At 39.4% G+C, this 25,010-nt stretch overlaps 1 protein-coding gene across 1 annotated transcript in view; it reads right to left on the minus strand.

The window, feature by feature from the left end:
* The window catches only part of SEL1L2 (SEL1L2 adaptor subunit of SYVN1 ubiquitin ligase), a 57,964-nt gene that overhangs the window by 12,478 nt on the left and 20,476 nt on the right, over nucleotides 1–25,010 (minus strand). Inside the window, exons 3-11 of the mRNA XM_060032901.1 lie at nucleotides 18,192–18,245; nucleotides 17,716–17,775; nucleotides 17,549–17,630; nucleotides 16,206–16,360; nucleotides 8,386–8,454; nucleotides 7,448–7,525; nucleotides 3,607–3,669; nucleotides 2,954–3,041; nucleotides 1,145–1,293 (exon numbers count right to left, since the gene is read on the minus strand). Of these exons, the coding sequence (XP_059888884.1) occupies nucleotides 1,145–1,293; nucleotides 2,954–3,041; nucleotides 3,607–3,669; nucleotides 7,448–7,525; nucleotides 8,386–8,454; nucleotides 16,206–16,360; nucleotides 17,549–17,630; nucleotides 17,716–17,775; nucleotides 18,192–18,245 (798 nt within the window). The remainder of the gene's footprint in view (nucleotides 1–1,144; nucleotides 1,294–2,953; nucleotides 3,042–3,606; nucleotides 3,670–7,447; nucleotides 7,526–8,385; nucleotides 8,455–16,205; nucleotides 16,361–17,548; nucleotides 17,631–17,715; nucleotides 17,776–18,191; nucleotides 18,246–25,010) is intronic.

A 25,010-nucleotide genomic window follows, 5' to 3' on the forward strand; every position in this document is an offset into this window, starting at 1 on the left:
CAAAGAGAAATCAAGCAGACTAGTTAGCCAACACACTTCATTCCAGGTAAACGATAAATAACCTCAGTCTTCAGTTCCTGCTGGCTGGTCAGGCAAGGATTTTAGGTCTAAAGCATGGCTTTTGAAAATTGTTTAGGGTGAGGTGTTAATACCTTTCACAGGCATGAAGATTACAGGTGTGTATTTTTTTTTTTTTTTTGTCTTGAGCTTACACTTCCTGAGGCTTGTTTTAAATATGTGTAAATGAACTTTTCTGACTTGGGGGCTATTTGGCAGGACAACAGAATGTAACGACTTCTGTTTTTTAATAAAAGGGATTTTCTGGACGCTGCTGCCCTGCGAGGGTGCGTTATAAGGCTGTAGCTGATGTGGAGAAGAGAGAATGAAGGGAAGACAGTGCCTGAGGGTGTAGGTGACATAACCGTGAGGGAGGTGTGCAGAGCTCCGTGGGGACAACAGGCAACTTAGTTGAATAGCCCTTATGTAACCAAAAGAGGTTAACCATACATAATTCATTAGGAATTGGCAAAGGAGCAAATCTAAAGATAGATTATTAGCTGGCAGGTTTTGAAACGAATTTCAGAGGGGCCAGGTTGCAACAGGAAGGTATTTATATTGGTGCAGGGGAAGTGTTTCATGAATCAATGAAGGACATTAAGGTCCTAAAAGCCTTCTTTTGAAAACTGCATCACTATCCCAGGCTGAAAGAATTCACTTTCTCAATTGTCATCCAAATCATCAGAAAAACCTAAGGACCTGGCTTTCTGGGAAGAAGTGAGCTACATTTTCTAGGCTAAATCAAGCCTTTCATGTCCCAAGTCGCAACTCCCAATCCTACTAGAAGTGCCAAATTGCCCTGGAGATTTGATTGAAAGCTGAAACAGAGCTCCATAACTGAATTCGGAGGCGAGCTCTGAATTCGATGAAAAGCCAGATGCAAGACAGGAGGGATCATTTCTCTTCCTCCCTTTCCGAGTCTGAGTTACATCACTGCTTTTCCTCCCTGGCAAATGTCAGTGTCCACATTGTCAGCTGGAAGAAACAAGATAATATCTATAAAATCAAAGACACCAACAATCTAAGGACAGTATCACCTCTTCTCTGTGATAAATGAAAAGTGCTTTAGAAATAGCCCGTGATTTACCTCCACAGCAGTTCTGCACGATCTTAACACTCCTGTTCCTGTGGCGTACATCTTGGCCAGGTAATAAATGGCGAGGGGCTGCCCACTCTGAGATGCCAAGTAAAAATATTTGAAGGCAAGTTTATAATCCTTCCATACTCCAGAGCCAGCTGAAAATTAAAATTATTTTGAGCCACCCCTTATTTACATTGTTTTTTACATTATCATCTATGGATGTAATGCTCATAGTGATTCCTGCTATTTTAAATAGGATGAGAAAAGCCAACCAAAAGTCAAGCTACTCTAGATCTACTATCTGGGGGAAAAAAAGTTGAGTCAGATTTTAAGTAAGAATATGGAAATGTATGTTCTCGACCCATTCAGAAAACTGAAGGAGATGGACTGTTTAGTCTCATGAAAACATCTCCTCAATATGGTATAACTGCAATTAATGAAAAGGAGACCAAGTGGTAGTCTCTGAGGACCAGAAGGCCCTCCATGATGTGTGTCACCATCGCTGTCATCCTTCCATACCAGGAGACCAGTATAGCTCCTCCCAGCCATAACTATGGAGTTTGGAGCCAGTAAATCCCAGCTCCAGGAGGCCCAGCTCAGACTCAGCTCATTGCTTGGAGCAAAGCATTTGGAGCTAGGATGGAGAATCAGCTACTCCCAGCAGCTGGGATTCTTGTCCTGACTCTCCCATTACTCCTTTTGTGACCTGGGCACCCATAAGCACTTCATTTGCAAAAGGAAGGGCTTTCACTAGGTGGTTCTGAAACTGCCTTCCAGCTCTAACATTTCTTAGCCTTTAGAAGCAGTGCCATGTTGCTGCTAAGAGCAAAGGCTCTGGAGGCAGGTCACTTGGGTTTGAGTCCCAGCTCCACCAAGTGTATGATCTTGTGTAAGATGTTTGACCTTGATATGGCTCAGTTTGCTCATCTAGAAATGGTGGGCTACCCCCTAGATGTGTTGAGAGGACTAAATGAGTAAATACATGTAAAGACTTAAACATTAGCCATAACTATTACCCTTATTCTAGATGCTTGAGGAATCTGATAGACCCTGGGCCTGGGATTTGGAATAAACTAGAAGAACAAGGCTATCTTAGGCAACCTCCCAAAACCGTAGAGAACAGGCCCTCCACCTGGGCTATTGTGGAAAATGCCAGACCTGTCTTTTTTTTTTTTTTTTTTTTTGTGGTACGCGGGCCTCTCACTGTTGTGGCCTCTCCCGTTGCGGGGCACAGGCTCCGGACGCGCAGGCTCAGCGGCCATGGCTCACAGGCCCAGCCACTCCGCAGTATGTGGGATCTTCCCGGACCGGGGCACAAGCCCGTGTCCCCTGCATCGGCAGGCGGACTCTCAACCACTGCGCCACCAGGGAAGCCCCCTCTCTGCCCGTCTTTTCAATATGGCACCAAGGATCATCAGATTTCTCACCATGGCCCACTCTCCTTCCTCTCACACTCTGTCTCCTTTCCCTCTGCAACCTCAGTTACTCTTACTAATGCCTGTATGTTGATGTCTCCCCAAATCTTTCTCTCCAAGTTTTACCTTTCTTGTGAGTTTCACACTTGTTTCTGGGTTGTGCGCTGAGTGTCACAAGGCACTTCAAACTTAAAATTTTCAAAGGTGAGCTTTCTGATTGCACCTCTTTGCCTCCTCCCCCCAAATGTCCTTTTCCTCCTGTTTTCTTCAAATTCCTCCTCAAATTGCTGCCTGAATGTTCTGTCTAAACCACTTTCACCAATCCTTTGATTTGTCTTAAAAAAGGAGCAGACTTTGCATTTATCATTCTAAGTAAAGCAGCCATATGTGTAGCACTTACAGTAGTACATGAAGCCTAACTGAAACTGTGCGTTTGGCCATCCCTTTTCTGCAGCTTTCTGAAAGTATTTAAGTGCTTCTGCATAATTCTGCAAGATAATTACACTTTGTTACTCAAAGGTACATGCATAACTCCATGGTAACAATTGCCTTCCACTTTTTTTAAGAGCATAGTTAGTGCCCTATGTGATTTAGGCTAATTAAAGTAGTATCAGAAGTATTATACATTTTATTTCATTATTATATTAGATTCTATTAAGAAATAATTATCTTATTTTCATTGTAAATTATGTCTTTTCCTACATTGACAGTAGGTTTTGTTAGATATTGGGGGAAGGTCACTCAAAAGACAAAAGTTAAAGTAAGAAGATAAATTTCTCTATGAAAAAAAATCCTCACGGCTTAGATGATTTCTAAGGTTACTTAGAATCTGTGATTCTAAGATATAATTAGCGTTGTTACTCTTGTCACAAGCTTGTTCTATGTCTCTTTGGCAAATATTTCACTGAATTATTTTATTCTCTATTACTAGATATGATACCTTGGCAAACCAAGTAATAGAGACTAATTCCTTTAGATTAATCAGTGATCATGAATTTCACCCTAATAAATTGCTAGAAATGTTGAAAAAGATAAGAAAATTATTTAACTTACCACAGGAACTCCTTTCCCATAAAAGTAAAGAAGACCGAGCCCATGAAGACCAATGGCATTGCCCTGGAACAGGTTTAAAAATCCAAGTAAAGTCCCAGAAGAATTTACCATACGGAAAAGTATTGCAAAATCATTCACAATATTTGAAATGCAGCTGGTAGGAGATGAACTAAGGCAGGTGAATCAGGCAGTTGGTGTTATTCTGACCCTCTCTAGTTTCTCCTTTCACACTTTCATAACCCACCTCTGACTAGAAAAGAGGGAGATGAAAGTCAAATCTTTCCTCCAGTCTTTCATTCAGCATTTATTTAGTGCTTGCTTTGTGTGTGACTCCGTAACAGGCATTGGGCAGAGGTAGGAGATGAAAGTCAAAAGATCAATAAACCATGATCCCTGCCTTATAGACTCCTGGGCTCTGAGCCACTAGGTAGGACCTCTTAATCATGTCAAATGTGGTAAGTCCTATAGTAGAAACAGATAAAGAGTGTTGTGGGCACCTAGAAGAGGGAGGCTTAGGTGATGGTGGGTGAGACTAGGGACTGAGCAGATTGAGTTGTCGGAGGTGTTGACATTTGAGCTGGGTCTTAAACGATGTGTAGGAGTTTTTCAGAAGGGAGAAGTCTATCTAGACACTTGTTACCTGCTTTGGTCAAAGGAGGTTGACGTAAATGGCCAAATAATATTTGGAGACTCTATGAATTTCAATCTAGCTGTTATGGATGGTAAAGCACTGTTACTGCTTGTAAGGTTTATAGTATTTCCTCAGGGACTTAAGTTCTGTTAGAAAACTCTCCAAATTTCTCTTTACCACTTAAATGTATTTATTTGTAATTAGTTTTAATAATTTAATAATTGAAATGTAATTATTGCTGATGCAACCAGAATATTCCTCGGTGATACAGGAATAGCACATAACTAGAGAAAGCATAGTTCAACAACTATTTCAAGACTCCAGACTTTGAGCCTATGCATGTCAAAGGGCCAGCTATTGTAAGAATTCTTGAGGACGGTCCACCTGTATTTAAAACAGCTGGTATATGTCTACTATCCTCTTCCCTCTTCTCCCCTGACTACTACCTGTGGTTCCAGGAGTTTTAGGATAGACTGCTCTGGGGATAGTAAGGCCTGGTGTGATCCATGTGGTAAAGTCTAGTGAGTCTGTCTCCTTTTAACTATCTTCATTTAGATGTTGAGAAAAAATGGGAGGGAAGGGAAATGAGAGGAAGGAAAGAGGAAGGGAGAAGGAGGAGAAAGGTTAGAATACTAGGGGCACATTTCTTTCTTTCTCTAAGAGAATCCTTGGGAAACCAGGGTCTCATTGGATGACTCACCAACTATTTAAGGCCCAGAGTACCTGTTTAGAATGTTCAGCTCAGGAGTGGCCAACTCAGATACCTCCAGAGCCATGCAAGTAATGTAAGAAGTACATTAAGCCCGGTGATGGGGGAGTGGTGGAGACTGAGGCAAACCAGAGAGCACCTGCCCTGTCCAAAGGCAGCAGCACCTCCCCGGCTCTCTGCTGCAGCCAACTGTCATCATGTGGAAAGGCCGCCTCACGTGGACAGCTCTTCTCATTTTCCAAGAAAAGCCGAACATCCAGATTTTGATATGAAATTTCCTAATTTTTAAAACTCTTTCTGAGCCAAACAAAACATATGTGCAGGCACCAACCCCCCCACCCCATACATAACTTCTGCCTTAGGGCTCAATGCTCTAGCTCAGGTTAACTGACATGAACTTAGGGACCAGATGGTCATATTTGGCAAATATTTGATGAACCCCTACAAGGCACTAAGACCATTGGCCTCCTCTAGGTGAAGAGACATGGCCTTCAGACAGTAGGAGAGAAGGCACAGGGTAGAAGCAGTAAAGTGTCTAGCAGTACACAGAGTGAACACAGGGCAAGTTCAGAAGAGGGAAAAGATGTGTGCCAAAGGAGTAGGGGTGGCTTTGTGGAGGGAGAGAGGATCGAGCTCTGCTCTGGGGGATGGGTATTCAGAATGGGGGATTCTGGGAAGGGGGGAATGACAGAAGTGTGAAGATGGGGATGGGCCTGATGTGTTCAGAGGTGTGAGAGAGGAAACCAGAAGAATATGGTCCAACTTGGGCCCAACACAGGATAACTGTTCATGTTTCTGAGTAAGACACAAGAAGTCATAGAGTCTATAGCTTTGCATCCTGGTACTGATATGACTTAAAAACAAATTTAAAAAGCAACAGTTTAAAAAATAGTTGTAAAAGAAGAGTATGGGTGTGCAAGAGTGGGAGGCAGAAACTCTTACTTTGATAGTGACCCCAAGTGAGGAATCTAATAAACTGTCCAGGAGATGGTGAAGGATTACATGGCTATGTCCACCTGATGCCATTCATAATAATGCCCATAAAGGAAGGTAGCTCAGGTTTAGAACACGAGTAGCTCAGATCACTACTGGTTACACAGCCCTTGAATAGCTTGGGGGAGCTGGGTTAATTTACACACTCAGCTCCCTGGCATCATTCCTTTGCGCTGACAAATCAGCATTATCTGCCCAGTCACATGAGATCTTCCTCTGTTACATTATACCACCTCTTTTTCAGTCTGCTCTCCTTGTCATCCTAATCTAATGGTACTCTGGATGCCTGTCTCGCGGAGCAACAATTTCATATAAATTACAAGGGAGAAGAGAGGAGCCGAATACCAGCCTTCTCAGTAATTTAAACCACAATAGCAGCAGCTCCGAGGTGCTAGTCGTTTATAAATAGGCTCCTGAAGCAGCGTGTGGGCTTTTAAAAACCGAGAACAGTTGAAAATACTCTCCATTTGAGCACATCTCTCCTGCCTGTGTTGCTGTAAGACAGTGGAAGACAACAAAATGCTTCCCACTGTGCAGGATTAGAAAGTTTATCAAGGCTGTTCTCCAACGTTAGGTTGGTGAGTGTTGTCATGAGGACGTTCTTTATGCACTACAGGGGTTTAGGGGAGTCTGCTAAATTTCACCTGACAGATACCAGCCTCACTGATCTTAGGAACCAAGGCAAGAACTTCAGTGGCAGGAGCCACACTACACAATTTCTATATTTCCTCACAGATCCAATCCATTCTGCCTCGGATATGCTTTGAACTTCATTCTACCTTACTGGCCCCAGACTTCGAAAGATAATAGCTGACACACACACTTATTGTGTGCCAGGCACTGCTTTAGGTACTTTACAATATGAGGCATATAACTATTAACTCATTAAATCCTGACAACAACAATATGAGGCAAATTTTCCTATGTTCTCATTTTATAGATAGGAAAATTGAGGCACAGAGAGGTTAAGTAACTTGTCCGTGGTCACACAGCTAGTAAGTTGAAGGACTGGCATTCAAACCAGGGATTCTGTCTCCAGCGCCACGCTCTCAATCATATTGTCCTGGCTGCCCGACAACCTTCTGCCTGAGCCAGAGCCTTTGGGTAAGATCAAAGGAGAAAAAACTGGGCATTTCTTGGCTGTCTTTGTACTCAACTTACTGCAGTTACTGACTGAGTTTTCCCTTCCTCAGTCCTCATTTTTGTTTCCTGTTTCCTGAGCTAGATGGCCTCATCTACTGCATGGTGGAGGGGAGAGCTGAGCTTCTGTCTGGCCTCCAGCTAGGACAGCACAAGGCACTGCCATTTTCCATTTACCAAGAAGGTGAGACGTGTCTCTGCCTACCCCCAACCCCATATTTTATTGTCAACGATATTTTTCTTCCCCGGGACCCTAAACGCCTCCCAGGCCCATTAGTCTGGCATGGGGCTTTGGACTTAACTCTTCAACACCAGTCTGCATGTAATAAAAGGCAAGTGTTTTTTACAGAAATGGGCTGAATACATACCTTATTAGCTGCCATAGAAAAGTATTTGAAAGCGGTAGCATTATTTTGTGGTGCTGCAACATTCCCTTCTAAATACATCTACAAAAAAATAAAATAAAATAAATGAAAAGATGTAAAAACTAAGGAATTTGAGGGTGATGAAAATCTTTGAGAACTACATAGAGGTGATGGTTGCACAACATTGTGAATGTAGTAAAGGCCACTGAAGTGTACACTTTAAAATGGTTAATTTTATGTTATTTGAATTTCACCTCCATTTTTATAAATGGAAAAACTAAGGATACAATCTATTACATACATTCTGGAGTGCCCTTGCCCAAGGGCAAAAAAAAAAGGATCCTATCTGTGTTTTTTCATGTTTCCTTGCATCTAAATTTACTGTATGTAGCCCTCTGGAAGCAGGGTACTTGTCCCCATGGTTACTGATGCAGACTGGCTGCGGGGAGCCAAGGACAGCACACAGGGGTGTGAGTGGTCTTTGAAGGAGAGAAGAAGATGCCTCTCCAGAGGGACACTCCACAACAGCTCCTCCCATCAGTCAGGGAGGAGCTGGGTTTGGTCAGTCTGGAGCTGGTTCTCATTCCAGGGATGGAGGAAGGAGGTACCCTCGATGGGTCGAGGCCTGTCCCAATCTAGCCCAGATCTCCTGTTACCCGCCAAGGGCTCAACAGAGGGGCTCTGAGCTACACTCAGCCGGGAGCCCTGGGCCACATTCACTTTCAAGACGGCTTTTGGTGCCCTGGCTAAGGACCACTATTGTATGGGGCTTCTTCCCAAACTGTCACCTCAAGAATGCTACTCTCAGTTTGTAGCCGAATGCCCCGCTTAGCTGCTTCCATGAAAGAGGTGTGCAGCCCTGTCACCATACACTGGGTTCAATTAGCTGGTACTATTAGGTTTTAAGAAATGAAAAATATTGGTCAAGATGAAGCTTGTACCTTTCCTATAAATGCCATGGCATTTGCACTCCCAGCTTTTGCTGCCTTTAAGAAGTAGTATAATGCTTTCTGGAGAGAAAAGAAACAACATTATTGACAGTAATGAACATATCATACAAAATAGCTTTTGAACTAAATTTTATTTCATTAAACATGCATTAAAAACTATCTATGAAATGCCCACTTTGTTTAAAGCACTACTCCAAGTGCTATTTCAGTCACAAACTTGAAGAGTGGGAGATAAATATATATATTTCATATATATAATTTTAGAATGTTAGGGCTTGTTTCTCACATTTGGAAAGGCATGATAGGCATGTGGCTTTGTGGAGGACAGATAAATCCCAGCTGCAGAACTAAATACTCCATTATTTTAAAAAAGTACACTTGTATGTTGTCAGTATGTACTTATTGCATAAGACAGTTTGTGTAATTGGCAGAATTGGATATACAGCATCCTAATGTTTATGAGGCAGAGGGAGTAAGACTAGACACAGCTGGCTGCCTGCTGAGCCCAGGCCTTTCTGCAGAGGTGAACTTCAGACCAATTCTTTCTAAATCAAACTGAAAGGGGCCAGCAAAGCCTCTGATCCTCTCTGGGTCATAACGTTAAATGAAATGCTCAGTCTAGAACGCATGGGAGCTGACCTGTCTCCTGCTGCCTCATTCCTTAGGCCTTATCCTGACCTTCCATCAGTTCTCCTCAGAGACCACATGGAGAAATAAAAGAAATAAGCCCCAGGAATGAGAAATGAAGACACACTCTCCAAAGTGTCTTATTAGGACACAACTCTTCTCTCTTTAAAAAGCCTTGATTAGATTGATGTGCAAGGATCCACTCCTTCCCAAAGAGAAGAGAATGTTTAAGGAAGAAATGCAGGTCGTTCTTTTATACGTAAATTTGCTCTAGAAATATTGCCAACTTATTTGAGAACCACACACTTGTTACTAAAGTCGGTCTGCCTTGTGGACATAAAGTAAATACAAACGCTACCATCCTGGACCTCATCACATCATACATCCGTTCTCCCATCCACCTCTTCTATTCTTCACTTATCCTTTCAAGAACTTGGTTGAAACCTGCCATACATATGGTAGTATGGCAGGTATTATAGGTGATTCATAGATGAGTAAAAAACCCTATCCCTACATTTGCTCCCTAACAATACTGTTGAGAAAAAGGAGTAGATGTAAATAGCAGTAAGACAATAAGTGATAGGTGAGATAAAAGGAACACTGAAAAGAATTAGATGGGTTTAGAATAATAGAAATTGTATGCAGCTCTATGTTAAGTGTTTTACAAGCTTTTTCTCACTCAGTCTTCACAACAGCACCGTAAGGAAGCTATTATTAATATCTGCGCCTATTTAGTGACACTCAGAGTCATGCAGTTGGTACTGGCAACCCGCCAGCAGCCTGAATCCAATTCCCATGTCCTTGGCACTCTGCCTTCATGGTTTAAAGAAGGAGGGCTTAAATGATAAAGGTCATACAAAAGATAAAGGATTCACTGTGCAGAAGGCATCACAGGCTGAGGGAATAACATGAACAAAGAATGGAGATGGGAGTGTCCAAGGTGTGTCCAGGAAATAGTAGTTACTTTGGTACACCTGAAGTAGAACATCCAAAAGCTAGGACTAGCAAAAATGTGATGGGGCCGTATTATAAACAGTCTTGAATACCAGGCTAAGGACTTTCATTTTATTTGGTAAAAAATAGAAGCCATTGGAGATTTATGAGCATGAAGTAGTCTTGAAACAAATGCTGTCTAAAATGTCTGGAATCACGTAGGTGCCAATTGGATAGGAGACAATTGTAGCAATGTATGATTTACCAATTACATATTGGTAAATAAATCAAAGGTATGACTAAACGTATGATTTACCAATCACATTTATCAGAACACATCAGTATAAGAAATAATCGTATTTCTTATGAATATCTCTACTGAGCCAAGACCCGAATATATCCATCAGTAACTATAATTTGTGCAAGTCATAGTACAAATTTGCTCCAGGCTTTGGTTTCTTCATTCATGTTCTCTTCCTCTGTGCTTTCGGGAACCCTGTCCTTCCCTATCATGGCATGCATCCATTGACCTGTCTGCTTAATTTTTTGTCTCCCCCAGTGTTGAATTCTCTGTATCTTAGCACAGTGTCTACTGTATGTTAGGCACTCAGAAAATATTTCTGGAATGAAAGAATAAATGACTGAATGAAAAGATAAATTTGTCAATCTCTAAAACAAGGGGACTGGATTTTAATTTTTATGGTCCCTTCCAGCTCTAGCATTATGATTCTATGAAATCATTTTCAAAGTCCAGTTTCAGAATTTGGACTCAAATATTTGGCAATAGAGAGCTCTGGGGAAAAAGTTACATTCTGGGACTCTAGATTTGAACTGTTAAAAGAGAATCGTCTATTCCCTAGAAGCAAATAAGAATCCTGGAGTTTTCCCCATCCTTCAATATAATGATCTTGTAAAGACCAAAGGAATTGAGGCTCTCTCTCATTTCCCCTTCCTCTTTCCTGGCTTACTTGGCATCTCAGCTCTCTTTTCTTTATCTTTACGTTAACCTGCCTTTAATGCTATTGTTTCAATTGCATAAACATTTATTAAACACTATGTGAAAGAACCATGCAAGCTACTTTGATGGCTATGCATGGGCAAACCTGAGTTCTTGCTCTCAAAGAGTCAAGTATCCATCCATCCATCCATCCATCCATTCATCTATCCATCTGCTATGGTCTGCATATTTGTGTTCCCCCCAAATTCATATGTTGAAAACCTAATGCCCAAGGTAATTGTATTAGGAAGTGGGGTCTTTAAGAGGTGACTGGCAGAGCTCTCATGAATGGGATTAGTGCCCTTGAAAGCGGCCCCAGAGAGCTAATCTGCCCCTTCTGTTATGTGAGGATACAAGGAGAAGTCTGCATTGCAAGAGGGCCCTCACCCAATCATGCTGGTACCCTGATGTCAGACTTCCAGCCTCCAAAACAGTGAGAAATAAACTTTCATTGTTTATAAGCCACCCAGTCTGTGGTATTTTTGTTATAACAGCTCAAACAGACTAAGACACGATCCATCCATCCATCCATTTTTCAAATATTTACTGAGCACCCACCATCATATTTTACTGATTCTAAGATGTACAGCCCCCAACTCCTCTCCCATTTTAATCAGGACATTTCTTACTATCAATGGCATCATATAATTTATATTGGGAGTGTTTTCTCTTCCTCAGTAGAACATAATGTATCTTATAATTGATGGTGTCTTAGATAGGATGAACTATAATATGTCTCAGGCATTATGCTAAGTGAAGTTTCATTATTTGAATGCACATCTCTTTTTTTAAAAAAAATGGACATGATTTTTTTGTTGGTTCGAAGGAAGTCCCTAGTTTAATCAGTTTGTAACATTTCCTTTAGAATGAAATGCCAAGAAAATGTATTGTTCTAAAAACATTTGTGAAACTTCTTTTATCACAGGTTCTATAAGCCACTCTTAAAGGGGATAGTATTAGCTCTGTTCTTTTTAATAGGTGGCAGGGTGGACAAAGCTGTTGCCTTTACATACTTGATATTATTCTTCCACTAGGTTTAATTTAATTATGCACTATCCACTTTAATAATATGCACCAAAACACCCAGCTTTCCTAATCCAATTAATTCTGAGCCTGTATATATTTAGAAATGCAAATGACGTTAAAATATATGTGTAAAAATTCAAGACAATGTAATCAAGAATTGCATATACAATACTTTTCAATAATTAAGAATTTGGTAGTGGGGAGGGTAAGGTGAAAATGTTGCCTGTGGTGACAACTCATAAGAGAAATTAATTCAATCAAACAATGAGGAGGGGGAAAAAGGCAAGCTAGTCATTTCCAGGTATTCTGATGTTTAATCTGCTGGGCAGTACTGGGCATCACTTATATTTATAAAGAGCCTTACACTACTAATTTTCTTTGGTGGACTAAAACATCAGCATACTGATTCAAGTGGTGGTTCTTAGGCTGGGGAAAATGTCTAATTCTTAGGATGCTGTCATTCATTCATTCACTCATTTACTCATTTATTCAGTAAATATTTACTAAGTACCTAATATGTACAAGGTACTAATCTGAGTACAAGACACACAGTAATGAGTAAGATAGATAAGAATTTACATTCCATCATGGGGAGACAGCAAACAGGTCAAGATCAGTATAGTACAAGGAGTGAGAGGGGCTAGAGAAAAATAAACACAGCATGATAGGATAAGTGATAAAAACGTAGAGTTGGGCTTCCCTGGTGGCACAGCGGTTGAGAGTCCGCCTGCTGATGCAGGGGACACGGGTTCATGCCTCGGTCCGGGAAGATCCCACATGCCGCGGAGCGGCTGGGCCCGTGAGCCATGGCCGCTGAGCCTGAGCATCCGGAGCCTGTGCTCTGCAATGGGAGAGGCCACAACAGTGAGAGGCCCGCGTACCGCAAAAAAAAAAAAAAGTAGAGTTGATCAAGAAAGCCCTCTCTGAGGCAGTAAGACTTGAAGAATGAGAAGCTAGACATGGGAAGAGCTGCAGCAACAGCCTTTCAGAAATTGGCTTTATCCTTTTATCTTCTCTCTCCCCTCTGCATCTCCCATGCTCTTCCAAGTTGATTTTGATGCAGCTAAGCTGTGGCAAGTTGCAAAAACGGCCACAATACTTTGCAGTTCTGCCTATTAAAAGGAGAAATTCTTTTTCCTACTCCTTCAATGCTGGCAGGCCTCGTGACTTACTTTGGCCAAAAGAATATGGCAGAAGTGATTTCGGCAGTTCCAACCCTAGGCCTCAAGAGACTTTTGCTATTGTATTTGTAGAACCTTTGACTGCCATGTGAAAAGCTTGGGCCAACTGGCTGGAGGATGAGAGCATGAAGAGAGACCCAGTCATCTCAGCTGTCACAGATGAGGCCATCATAAATGGGCCAGCCCTGGCCAAAACTCTAGCTAACTATACATGTGTGAGTAAGCCCAGCCAAGATTAGTTGAGCCTGGCCCAGACCGGAAGAATTACTCAGCTGAGCCCAGCCACAACTACTGACCTGCCAAAATCATGAATTAAATAAATGGTTGTTGTTTTAAGCCACCTAACTTTGGGAATGGCGTTTATGATGGTAGCCTAAGCTAACTGATATATAAGCCAATCAGTCTTGATACCTTGACTGGAGTCCTCCATGCAAGCTCAGATTTATTAGACTGAGGAAAGCAGGAAGGACCAGCTTGTGCTTGCCCAACTACTGGGATGGTTCTGGAATTAAACCAGCCTTTTTAGATGTCTAGATGGGAAGATTGGGGCCCAACATACCACCAGAGAATTTGGAGAAACCTGAGTGATTATATCTTTCCTTCTTCTTGCTTTACAAATGAGGAAACTAGATTTCAATGGCTGCATTTTTTTAATTTGTGTTTTGTTTTTGCCCAGGTCAAGAGTAAGCAAAGTTTAAAGAAAAGAGCACAGGCTTTGAATGTGGAAATCCTGAGTTCAAATTTTACTCCTTAACAATCTTACTACCTAGCTGTGAGATTTGAAACAATTTACTTCATCTCTCCAGCCTCAGCTTCTCATCTGTAAAACAGAGATAATGAATGTGAATGAGCCCACAGTAGAGCCTGACTGGGCTCCTGGGTGATACCCAACTGCCTAGCTGTTGCCACTACAGCACCAGACTCTTCTATTGCCAGCCTTGGGATTGCACCTCATTCTCACCTAGAGGCAGCTACAGCTCCCATCTGGTGTTCATGGTGGCTAGAGCTGACTGCAAATATTGGGCTGGCCATAAAATTCGTTCGGGTTTTTCGATACCATCATACAGAAAAACCCGAATGAACTTTTTGGCCAGCCCAATGCTTAGCTTTGTGGGATCTTATGTACTCTGCAAAGCTTAGTGGGCATTCCATATAGGCATGGTTTGGGCACCTTCACAATCAAATTTTGTCTTTATGGAAAATGGGGAATTCTCAGTTATGCATCTTATAGTTAACAGGAGAAACTCATTGCAGGCTGAAATCTGATGTTGGAATCATGTGAATCCAGAACTTCTCATCTAAGAAGCTAAAACCTTAGTTATTGTGAAGATTTTAAAAAATCTGAAGACCTTCAGTTGAGCTGTCTTGGAATGCATATGCTTATTTCAATTGCTACCTATTTTATCACATCTTATAAAATTAACTTTGACATTTACCTAATGAGTATAGTACCTCATATAAAACACAAACTATAGTACCAAAGGTACATTCATAAAATAAAATATAAATTGAAACAGAAAGTAATAACAGATCAGTCTTTTATGTAACTGCCACACAAATTAGTTATTTCTATTGCTTAGCCATTGGGACTATGTTGAAATAGAGTGTGTGTTCCTTTGAGACAGTGAGCACATGGCTTGTATAAAATGACAAGGGCTGCAAAATCATCTTTTAAAAGAATCCCAGTTAGTTCCCAGATCTGTGGGGATCTAAGGCCTTGAAACCACAATCAGGATTACGACAAGATCTCATCCAACGTCTTTGGCATCTTACTGAGGAGGATCCTGTGTAGGTCAAGTTTATTTGCTTTTTTCTCCACCATAAATGTGAATTGTTAATTAATCTTCTAACCTCACTGGGATCAGGTAAGATTAAGCAAAGTGATTGAAAGGAGCTTTGCAAATGTATAAAGATGATTAATAATATACTTAATTATATTGGAAGCAGTCTGTCCTCTAATCTAGCCAAGTGGGGTTGAGGTGTTAACTCCCAGGTAGACTTTCCACAGCTGGCCTTTGGGAATGGGTGTATCCTCCTCACCTAACCCCAGTTCAACAGTGAGTTTGGGTGGGAAGAGAGAGGGTTCAGTGGGACCATGGAAACTCCCCAGCCCCAGCTACTCCTTCACAGGCCTCTACCCGCTTTGTACTTGGAGGCAGGTAGGAAAAGTGCTTTCTCTAGTGAACTTTGTTCTTCCTCAAAAACTGGGAAGCAGATCTGACCAAGGAAGCAGCAGTGGGCTTTCCCCAGCAACTCTTCCACCCACCCTCTCACCTTTCATGGCCCCGCCAACCTCTCTCACCATTATCCTTCCCACCCCACATGACTGAAGCTTGAGATTGACTTACATAGTAATCCTGATCTAGACCCTTCCTCCCAGTTAGATGTAACTGTCCAAGAGATACCTAGAAATGATGAGTTTTGACAATTATTTTAGTAGTAGTATTCATTTCAATAAAGAAAAGAAAAAAATTACTTGATGATTTTAATGCAGTATATTGATCCAGTTTGCTACAATTGGCATGTCTTAAAAAAGAAGCAGAAAACCGTTCCCAATTCCGTGTTTTATTGGGTTGATGTTGGTCATATGGCTTCCTCAAGGCCAGAAAGCTGGCCTGGTGATGTACAGCAACACCCGGGCACGCAAACCTAGTGGCTTTAACTCTTGGTTCTCAAAGGTCACACAAATGCTGTCCTATTTCCATTCCCATTTCCAAGGACAGGGTATTTCTGGATCCTGGTAAGAGTTCATTCATATTAAAACCAACATTGGATGGTACTTTTTTTCTATAATTACAATCTAGTTTTTTTTTTTGTAATAATTTTTTTAGGAGTAAATGCAAAAAACAATGCCATTACTATTGCAACTGGTTCTCCCATAGGCTATAAGGAACTGAAAGATACAGACAAAAAAGTAGAACAAAGAGGGGGTTCTCTTCCCTTTCCCATTCAGGATGGAGCATTGTTAACCCTTCTAGGACTCAGAGAGAACTAAGCCCTTTGTAATTTGCATGTTCTAAAAATTCAAGCTCATCTGTATACATTACTTGTATCTGAACATCTCCTCTTTCAGCCAAAAATTTATAGTATTGATATATGTCCCAGTCCAAAATCTCACTGTTAGAACTCAGATTTTCAGGTCTTTCAGTTAGTCTCACTTTTTCCACTGGAACACCTGCACTTTTTTCCAATTTGTCAGCAACTGTGAATAGAAACAAGCCAGAGAGTAGCCAGAATACACAGACGGTAAGAGACAGCAGTCAGCTTACAGAAAAAAACTATTAGGCCTATTCTCTTTAAATTGTGCAGAGATCTGGTCTACTAACAGAAAAGAAATATCCTTGGAGATAGAATTTTGCTTATTTGGTTCTCAGAAAAGTACAAAACACTACTTATTTTTTGCAGCCTATACAAATGTTGTATCAATATATGTAAGACCCTAGCCAAGCAGGCTCAGGAAAGAAGACAGATTTCAGAAGAAGGCAACCAAATCCTTCTATCACTGACTTTTACTGGGTGTATTGAAACTACAATACAAGAGTAAGAACCGCTTCTTAATTATTTCCTATGGATAGTCTGAAAATAAATTTCAAATACGGTTGAGTAAACCTAACAAAATACACAATTTGAAATATATCTGGTAATTCCAGTTTCATTAAGCATACAAAAACATCTTGATATATATAACATCTTTAATTCAAAAGTAATTTTTTTCTTTCTTTTCTCAGATCCTAATAATGTCAAAGATGTAAATTCAGATGTTATTCTGATCATAGAAATTAACCATGGACTTTACCCTATTCACTTCTTGGAAGGTTTTTATTTAAAACTCTGTTATGTAGTCTGGTTCAGTGATGTTGCATGAGGAAATATTACATGCAACTTTGAAAATGATTCTAGGAATATATATTAACCTTGTGCTCTGTTTTTTGTAGACAAAGGATAGGGTAATAGAATAATGGTTACTTGAATTGTTCTCAAGTGCAACAATAGAGATTGCCAAGGTATGTACCTTACATCCATTTCTTCAGGAATTTTTAACAGGTCATCCCATATTCTAAATGTTAGAATTACAGAAACTGCTTAATATTTATTCATGTTATATTTAAATTCTCAGTTTAAGGAAAGAAGATCACAAGATCAAGTAAAATAGAATTGTTTGGAGACATGAACTAACAAAAATAAAAGATGAGTACAATCATTTAAAACTTTTGGAAAAGTAACTCTTAAGAAATCAGAAACTCTACATTGTATTAAAAGAATTGTATTATAACCGATGTTAAAGCATAGTCTTTAAATACTTTCATAAATATTTCAACTAGTATTGATTTGTTTTTTTAATTGCTTGGCAAATCTCTTTATCTTAAAATAAATTATGTGGATTACTCACTATAATCTGCCACTTTCTTGTAATGACTTAGGGCAACTTCGCAATTCTGTAGAACACTGATTCCTGACAAATATCTGTACCCCTAAAACACATATAAATTCTTAATATTTTGACAATGTTATATTTATACCACACCTATTTGGGCCCAAGAATATTTAATTACAAACCAAAATCATCTGGGATATCATGCTTCCTCCAGCACTTCCAAAGGTGTAATATATCAGTGCCTAAAGTTTAAAAAAAAGGTTATTCGACATTTAAATTTGGAACTCAAACCCAATCATTGCCTTTTTATTCCTAACCTTGAACTACTCCAAAATAAATTACAAATTTCATTCTCTTTCTCTGTAAAGATGGCTGCCATTCACTGGGGGCTTATTGAGCTCTGGAGTCTGTGAAAAGGGGATTGTACATGATATTTCATTTAAACATCACAAAACCCCTATGGAGTAGATATTATCTGAAACTTGATAATATGGAACATTAAGAAACAAATGGCATTAGGACCCTAAACTTCTCTAACTATTGAGCTGTGCTCTTAACCACCACACTAGAGTGAGCCCTTCACTTAAAGAGTAGACTCTCTATTCAGTGTCCCTTTAAAAAATCATTTTTGTTCCAGAAAAAAATAGAATGACCTTACCTTAGCTTGATTGTATTCCATTCCTATTCCACAAGAAGACAAAAATCCTAATGCCTAAAGCCCAAAAGAAAAAGAAAAACTCAACAAATCCATTTATTTTACAGCTATTCTTACCTACATCAGTAAGGGGTATTTTAAATATCTGCTCTATAATTATTTATATTGTTAACTTATTTCTTATACCATAGCAAATTGCCTTATTACACTTTTGCTAAGGCAACAAGAAAAATTTGGAAAAGGTTATAATAGTGGAAGTTTTGTATAATATATGTGAAAATAAGCTAATACTTACTGAATTTTAGAATAATTATAGTAATAAAATAGTATAAACCAATGCTCTCTATGTGTTTACCTTTCTTGGCAATGAAAAGACTTTTTTCTCCAATACTTTTAAATTTTAATTTGAATACTTTTTTACATATTTTAAAAATAAAATGTGATAGATATAAAAAGTTCAAACAGGAAGAATTATATTGAATAAAAAGTGAAAGTCTGAACACAGAGCAAGATGGTGGAATAGGAAGCCCCGAGCCTTGTTTCTCCAATGTATCCAAAATACACAGTCCAAAAAGCCTTTATGAGAACTTCAGAAGCCAGTTAAGAAATCGTAGTTACCCAGTCAAGCTCACAGCAAAGAACAGCCAATTAAAATAGGTTAGAAAAGCCATTAGTTAATCTGCAATCTTATTGCAGGTTTTTAAGGTTATTTAATCTGCAATCACTCCTCCCCCAGGCCAGCACAGCTTGGTGTGATCAGCAGAAAAAGTCCAATTTGGAGCTTCTCCCTTGGGAGGGAAAGAGGAGAGTGGAACTTAGGTCCAGTATTCCAGCTTTTGGTGGGATTGCCTGAGGTACTGATTTCTGTCTTGCCTGACAGGGTGCTAATGGGGAACCAGCATACTTTCAATTCCCCAGGGGGCTTCTGAGAACAAAAGAGCTCATGGGATTGTTGCAGCATCAGAGAATTTATAGCATACTGCAGATGGCAGCCAGCAAAACTCTGCACAATCAGGAGAAACAGCCCACCTCATGGCTTCTCCCTTGGGAAGGAAAGAGAAAAACAGAGTGGGAATTCTGACTTTTGAAGAGGGGCTGATGGAAGATTTGGCTTTCATCTCATCTGATTTGGAGCACTGACAGAAATGGAATGCTTTAGATGCTGGGGGCCTCTAAGCAAAAAAGAGAGCTTGGAGGCTTGTTGCAACACTAGAGAACCTGCAGTACCACAGAAGGCAGTACCACCAGAGACAGCAAGTGATTACAACCTCCTGAAAAAGAAACCTCTGTAATTGGGAAATTACAAACACAAATCCAGAGAAGACACATTCCCAGAAAATATTTGAGAGACCCCCAGAATCTCTAGCTGTGTTTATTGGTGAAGGTCTTCCTCTGTATAAATCTAGTCCATAAAGACTGGGAAAGGTGGCCGTTTCCCCAAATGCATAAATCACAGCAAAAAATAACAAGGCAGATAAAGAAACAGGGAAATATGGCCCAACCAAAGGAATAAAATAAATCTTTAAAAATTACCCTAAAGAAATGGAGATTTACAAATTACCAGATAAATAATTCAAAACAATCATCTTAAGCTCAAAATGCTACAAGAAAACACATATAAACAACTAAATGAAATCAGCAAAATGATGCATGAACAAAATGAGAAAATCAACAAAGAGATAGAAACTATTAAAAAAATCTTACAGAAATTCTAGAGCTGAATACAATAATAGAATTGAAAATTTCACTAGAGACGTTCAACAACAGATTTAATCAAGCAGAAGAATCAGTGAACTTGAACACAAGTCATTTGAAATGATTGAGTTGGAGGAACATAAAAAAAAAGGAATTTAAAAAAGTGAAGAAAGCCTAAGGGACTTGAGGGACACAAAAAAACTGAACATTATACACATTATGGGAGCCACAGAAGACTGAGATAAAAAGGGGCAGAGAGCTTATTTTAATAAAATTTGGATGAAAACTTCCCAAACCTGAGAAAGGAAATAGGTATCTAAATTTAAGTTCAAAGAACTCCAAGTAGGGAGTCCACTCAAAGAGGCCAACACAAAGACACATTATAATCAAAACAAAGACATAGAGCACCAGATGCAGCAAGAGAAAGGAGACTTGTCATGTACAAGGAAGTTTCCATAAGATTATGAGCAGATATCTCAGCAGAAACATTACAGCCAGAAGAGAGTGAAATGATATATTCAAAATGCTGAAAGAAAAAAGCTGTCAACCAAGAATACTGTATCTGGACAACCTAACCTTCAAAAATGAAGACAAAATATAGAACTTCCCAGATAAGCAAAAGATGAGGGAGTTCATCAACACTAGAGCTGCTTTACAAGAATTGCTAAAGGGAATCCAAGTTGAAATGAAAGGATGTTAGCCCGCAACACAAAAGCATACAAAAATATAAAGCTCTCTGGTAATAATAAATACATAGACAAACAAAGAATCATGTAATACCGTAATGGTGGTGGATAAGTCACTTTTAATTCTGGTAGAGAATTTAAAAGATAAAAGCATAAAAGATAACTGTAACTAAAAAACTATGTTAATTGATAACAAAATATAAAAAGAAGTGATTTGTGTCACTAATAACATAAAGTGGGAGGAGGGCAGAGTCTATGTGATTGAAGTTAAGTTGATATCAATTTATAATAGATTGTCATAACTATAAGATGTTTTATGTAATCTCCAGGGTAACTACAAGGAAAATACCTACAGAAGATGCACACAGAAAATGAGAAGGGAATCAAAGCATGCCATTACAAAAAAATAAATGAAAGACAAAGGAAGTCATCAAGAGAGGAAAAGAAGGACAAAATAACTATAAAACAAACAGAAAACAATGAACAAAATGGCAATAATGAGTCTTTCTCTTTAAGTAATTACTCTCAATTTTTATATGGATTAAACTCCCCTAATTAAAAGACATAGAAGGCTCAATGGAAAAAAAACAAGATCCAACTTTATGCTGTCTACAGAAGACTTACCTTAGATATAAAAACAAACATAGGCTGAAAGTGAAAACAATGGAAAAAGATATTCTATGCAAGCTGTAACCAAAAGAGAGGGATGATCACACTTAGAAAAAATAGACTTTAAATCAAAAACTGTCACAAGAGGCAAAGGGCATTATATAATGATAAAAGGGTCAATTCACCAGGAAGATATAACCATTATAAATGTATATGCACCTAACAGCAGAGCACCCAAATATATGAAGCAAACAATGACAGAATTGAAAGGAGAAATAGTGATAAAATAACAGTAGGAGATTTTAATTCCCCACTTTCAATAATGGATAGAACAACGAGACAGAAGATTAATAAAGAAACAGAGGAGTTGACCAACACCAAGGACTAATTAGACCTAATGGACATATAGCAAACACTCTACTCAACTACAGCTGAATGCATATTCTTCTGAAGATCACATAGAACATTCTCCAGGATAGATCATATGTTAGGCCACAAGACAAATATTAACAAATTTAAAAAGATTAAAATCATACCAAGTAACTTTTCTGACCACAGTGGAATGAAACTAGAAATCAATAGCAAAAAGAAAACTGGAAAATTCACAAATATGCACAAATTAAGCAACACACTCTTGAATAACAAATGGGTCAAAGAAAAATCACAGGAAAAATTAGAAAATATCTTGAGACAAATGAAAACTAAAAACACCATACCAAACTTAGGCAATGCAGCAAAAGCAGTACTAAGAGGAAGTTTATAGAGATAAAAATCTACTTTAAAAAGCTCTCAAATTAACAACCTAACTTTATACCTCAAGCAACTAAAGAAAACAGAACAAATGAAGCCCGAAGTTAGTAGAAGGAGGGAAATAATAAAGAATAAAGGAAAAATAAACAAAAAAGAGAATAGAAAAACTGTAGAAAAATCAATGAAACTAAGAGCTAGTTTTTCAAAAGATCAGCAAAATTGACAAATGCTTAGACTAAGAAAAAAAGACCCAAAACACAAAAATCAGAAATAACAGAGGGGACATTACAACTGATGCCACAGAAATGAAAAAGATAATAAGAGAGTAGTATGAAAAAATATACACCCCAAAATTGGATAATCTATAAGAAATGGATATATTTCTAGAAACACACAACTTATGAAGACTGAATCATGAAGAAATAAAAATCTAAACAGATCTATAACTAATAAGGAGGTTAAATCAGTAATCAAAAACCTCCTACAAAGAACAGCCCAGGATCTGATGGCTTCACTGGAGAATTTTATCAAGCATTTAAAGAATAACACCAATCCTTCTCAAATTCCTCCCCAAAACCGAAGAGTAGAGAATACTTTCAAACTCATTTTATAAGGCCACCACTACACTGATAATAAAGTCAGACAAGTATGCTACAAGAAAAGAAAACAACAGACCAAGATCCCTGATGTATATTGATGAAAAGAAAACCTTAACAAAGTACTAGCAAACAGAATTCAACAACACATTAAATGGATTGTACACCATGATCAAATGGGATTTATTCCTAGAATGCAAAGACAGTTCAGCATATAAAATAGATCAAAATATATACTGTTGGCCCACTGTATCTGGAGGGTTCTGCATCAACACACTCAAGCAACCACAGAACAAAAATATTTTTAAAATTCCAAAAATTTCCAAAAAGTAAAACTTAAATTTACTGTGCACTGGAAACTATTCACATAACATTTACATGGTAAGTAATCTAGAGATGATTTAAAGTATACAGGGGGATGTGTGTAGGTTATACGCAAATACTACATCATTCTATCAGGTGAGCCAAAGGTTAGTTCGGTTTTTTCATAAGATGGCTCTAGTAGCACTTAGTTGTCTTTAACTTTATTCCAAACAATTTTGTTAGATTGTATGTGACAGCTGTCATATCAGTGTGCATTTAAAAAAAGACAACAGGGCTTCTCTGGAGGCGCAGTGGTAGAGAGTCTGCCTGCTGATGCAGGGGACATGGGTTCGTGGCCTGGTCCGGGAAGATCCCACATGCCGCGGAGCGGCTAGGCCCGTGAGCCATGGCCGCTGAGCCTGCGTGTCCGGAGCCTGTGCTCTGCAACGGGAGAGGCCACAACAGTGAGAGGCCCGCGTACCGCAAAAAATAAATAAATATAAATAAATAAATAAATAAATAATAAAAAAAGACAACAAAACTGGTGAATTTTTGTATAGCCATTTTAATATTGAAGATGAAAGAAATAAAGCAACATTTTCAGCATTTTATGCTGTATTATTTCAAGAAAGGTAAAAATGCAACTGAAATGCACAAAAAGATTTGTGCACTGTATAGAGAAAGTACTGTGACTGATTGAATATGTCAAAAGTGGTTTGCGAAGTTTCGTGCTGGAGATTTCTCACTGGATGAGGCTCCATGGTTGGGTAGGTCAGTTGAAGAGGATAGCGATCAAATCAAAGCAATAATTGAGAACAATCAATGTTACACCACGCAGGAGAGAGCTGACATACTCAAAATATACAAATCAAGCGCTGAAAATCATTTGCACCAGCTTGGTTATGTTCATTGCTTTAATGTTTGAGTTCCACATAATTTAAGCGAAAAAACATTCTTGACCATGGTTCTGCATGTGATTCTCCACTGAAACATAATGAAAACGTTCCATTTTTAAAACAAATTGTGATGGACGATGAAAAGTGGATACTGTACAATAATGTGGAAGGGAAGAGATCGTGGGACAGCGAAATGAACCACCACCAGCCACACCAAAGGCCGATCTTCATCCAAAGAAGGTGATGTTGTGTATATGGTGGGATTGGAAGGGAGTCCTCTATTATGAGCTCCTTTCAGAAAACCAAACAATTAATTCCAACAAGTACTGCTACCAATGAGACCAACGGAAAACAGCACTCAATGAAAAGCGTCCAGAATTATTCAACAGAAAACACATAATCTTCCATCAGGATAATGCAAGACTGCCTGTTTCTTTGATGACCAGGCAAAAACTGTTACAGCTTGGCTGGGAAGTTCTGATTCATCTGCAGTATTCACCAAACACTGCACCTTCGGATCTCCATTTATTTTGGTCTTTACAAAATTCTCTTAATGGAAAAAACTTCAATTCCCTAGAAGACTGTAAAAGGCACCTGGAACAGTTCTTTGCTCAAAAAGATAAAAAGTTTTGGGGCCCACTCTCCCAGCCCCTGACTTTCTCCCTTTCCCTCTCTGTCCTTCTCTCCCCCTTTTCCTCTCTTCCATTCTATGGAAGAAGCTTTGTTATGAGCAGCCCTAATAAGAGCTCCACATGGTAAGGAAATGAAGCCTCCTGCCAATGACCAGAGGATAGGATTCTGCCAGCAGCCTTCATTTCGGCTGCAACTCTTCCCAGAGTCTCCATCCTACTGGCCTACTATATCAGATTTTGTATTCACCAAGCCTCCACAATCATAGTCTTGGTGCTCCAGCCGGGTGTCAGGCCTGAGCCTCTGAGGTGGGAGAGCCGAGTTCCACCAGAGACCTCCCAGCCCCAAGTAATATCAAACCGTGAAAGCTCTCTCAGAGATCTCCAACACAATACTAAGACACAGCTCCAATCAATGGCCAGAAAGCTACAGTGCTGGACAGCCCATGCCAGCACAACCTTACCCATTAGCAGAGAGGCTGCCGAAAATCATAAAAATTTCACAGACACCGCAAAACACACCACCGGATGCAGTCCTGCCCACCAGAAAGACAAGATCCATCCTCATCCACTAGAACACAGGCACCAGTCCCCTCCACCAGGAAGGCTACACAACCCACTGAACTAACCTTACCCACTGGGGACAGACACCAAAAAA

This window comes from Delphinus delphis, chromosome 15, assembly GCF_949987515.2.
Source record: "Delphinus delphis chromosome 15, mDelDel1.2, whole genome shotgun sequence".
NCBI classification, from domain to species: Eukaryota; Metazoa; Chordata; class Mammalia; order Artiodactyla; family Delphinidae; genus Delphinus; species Delphinus delphis.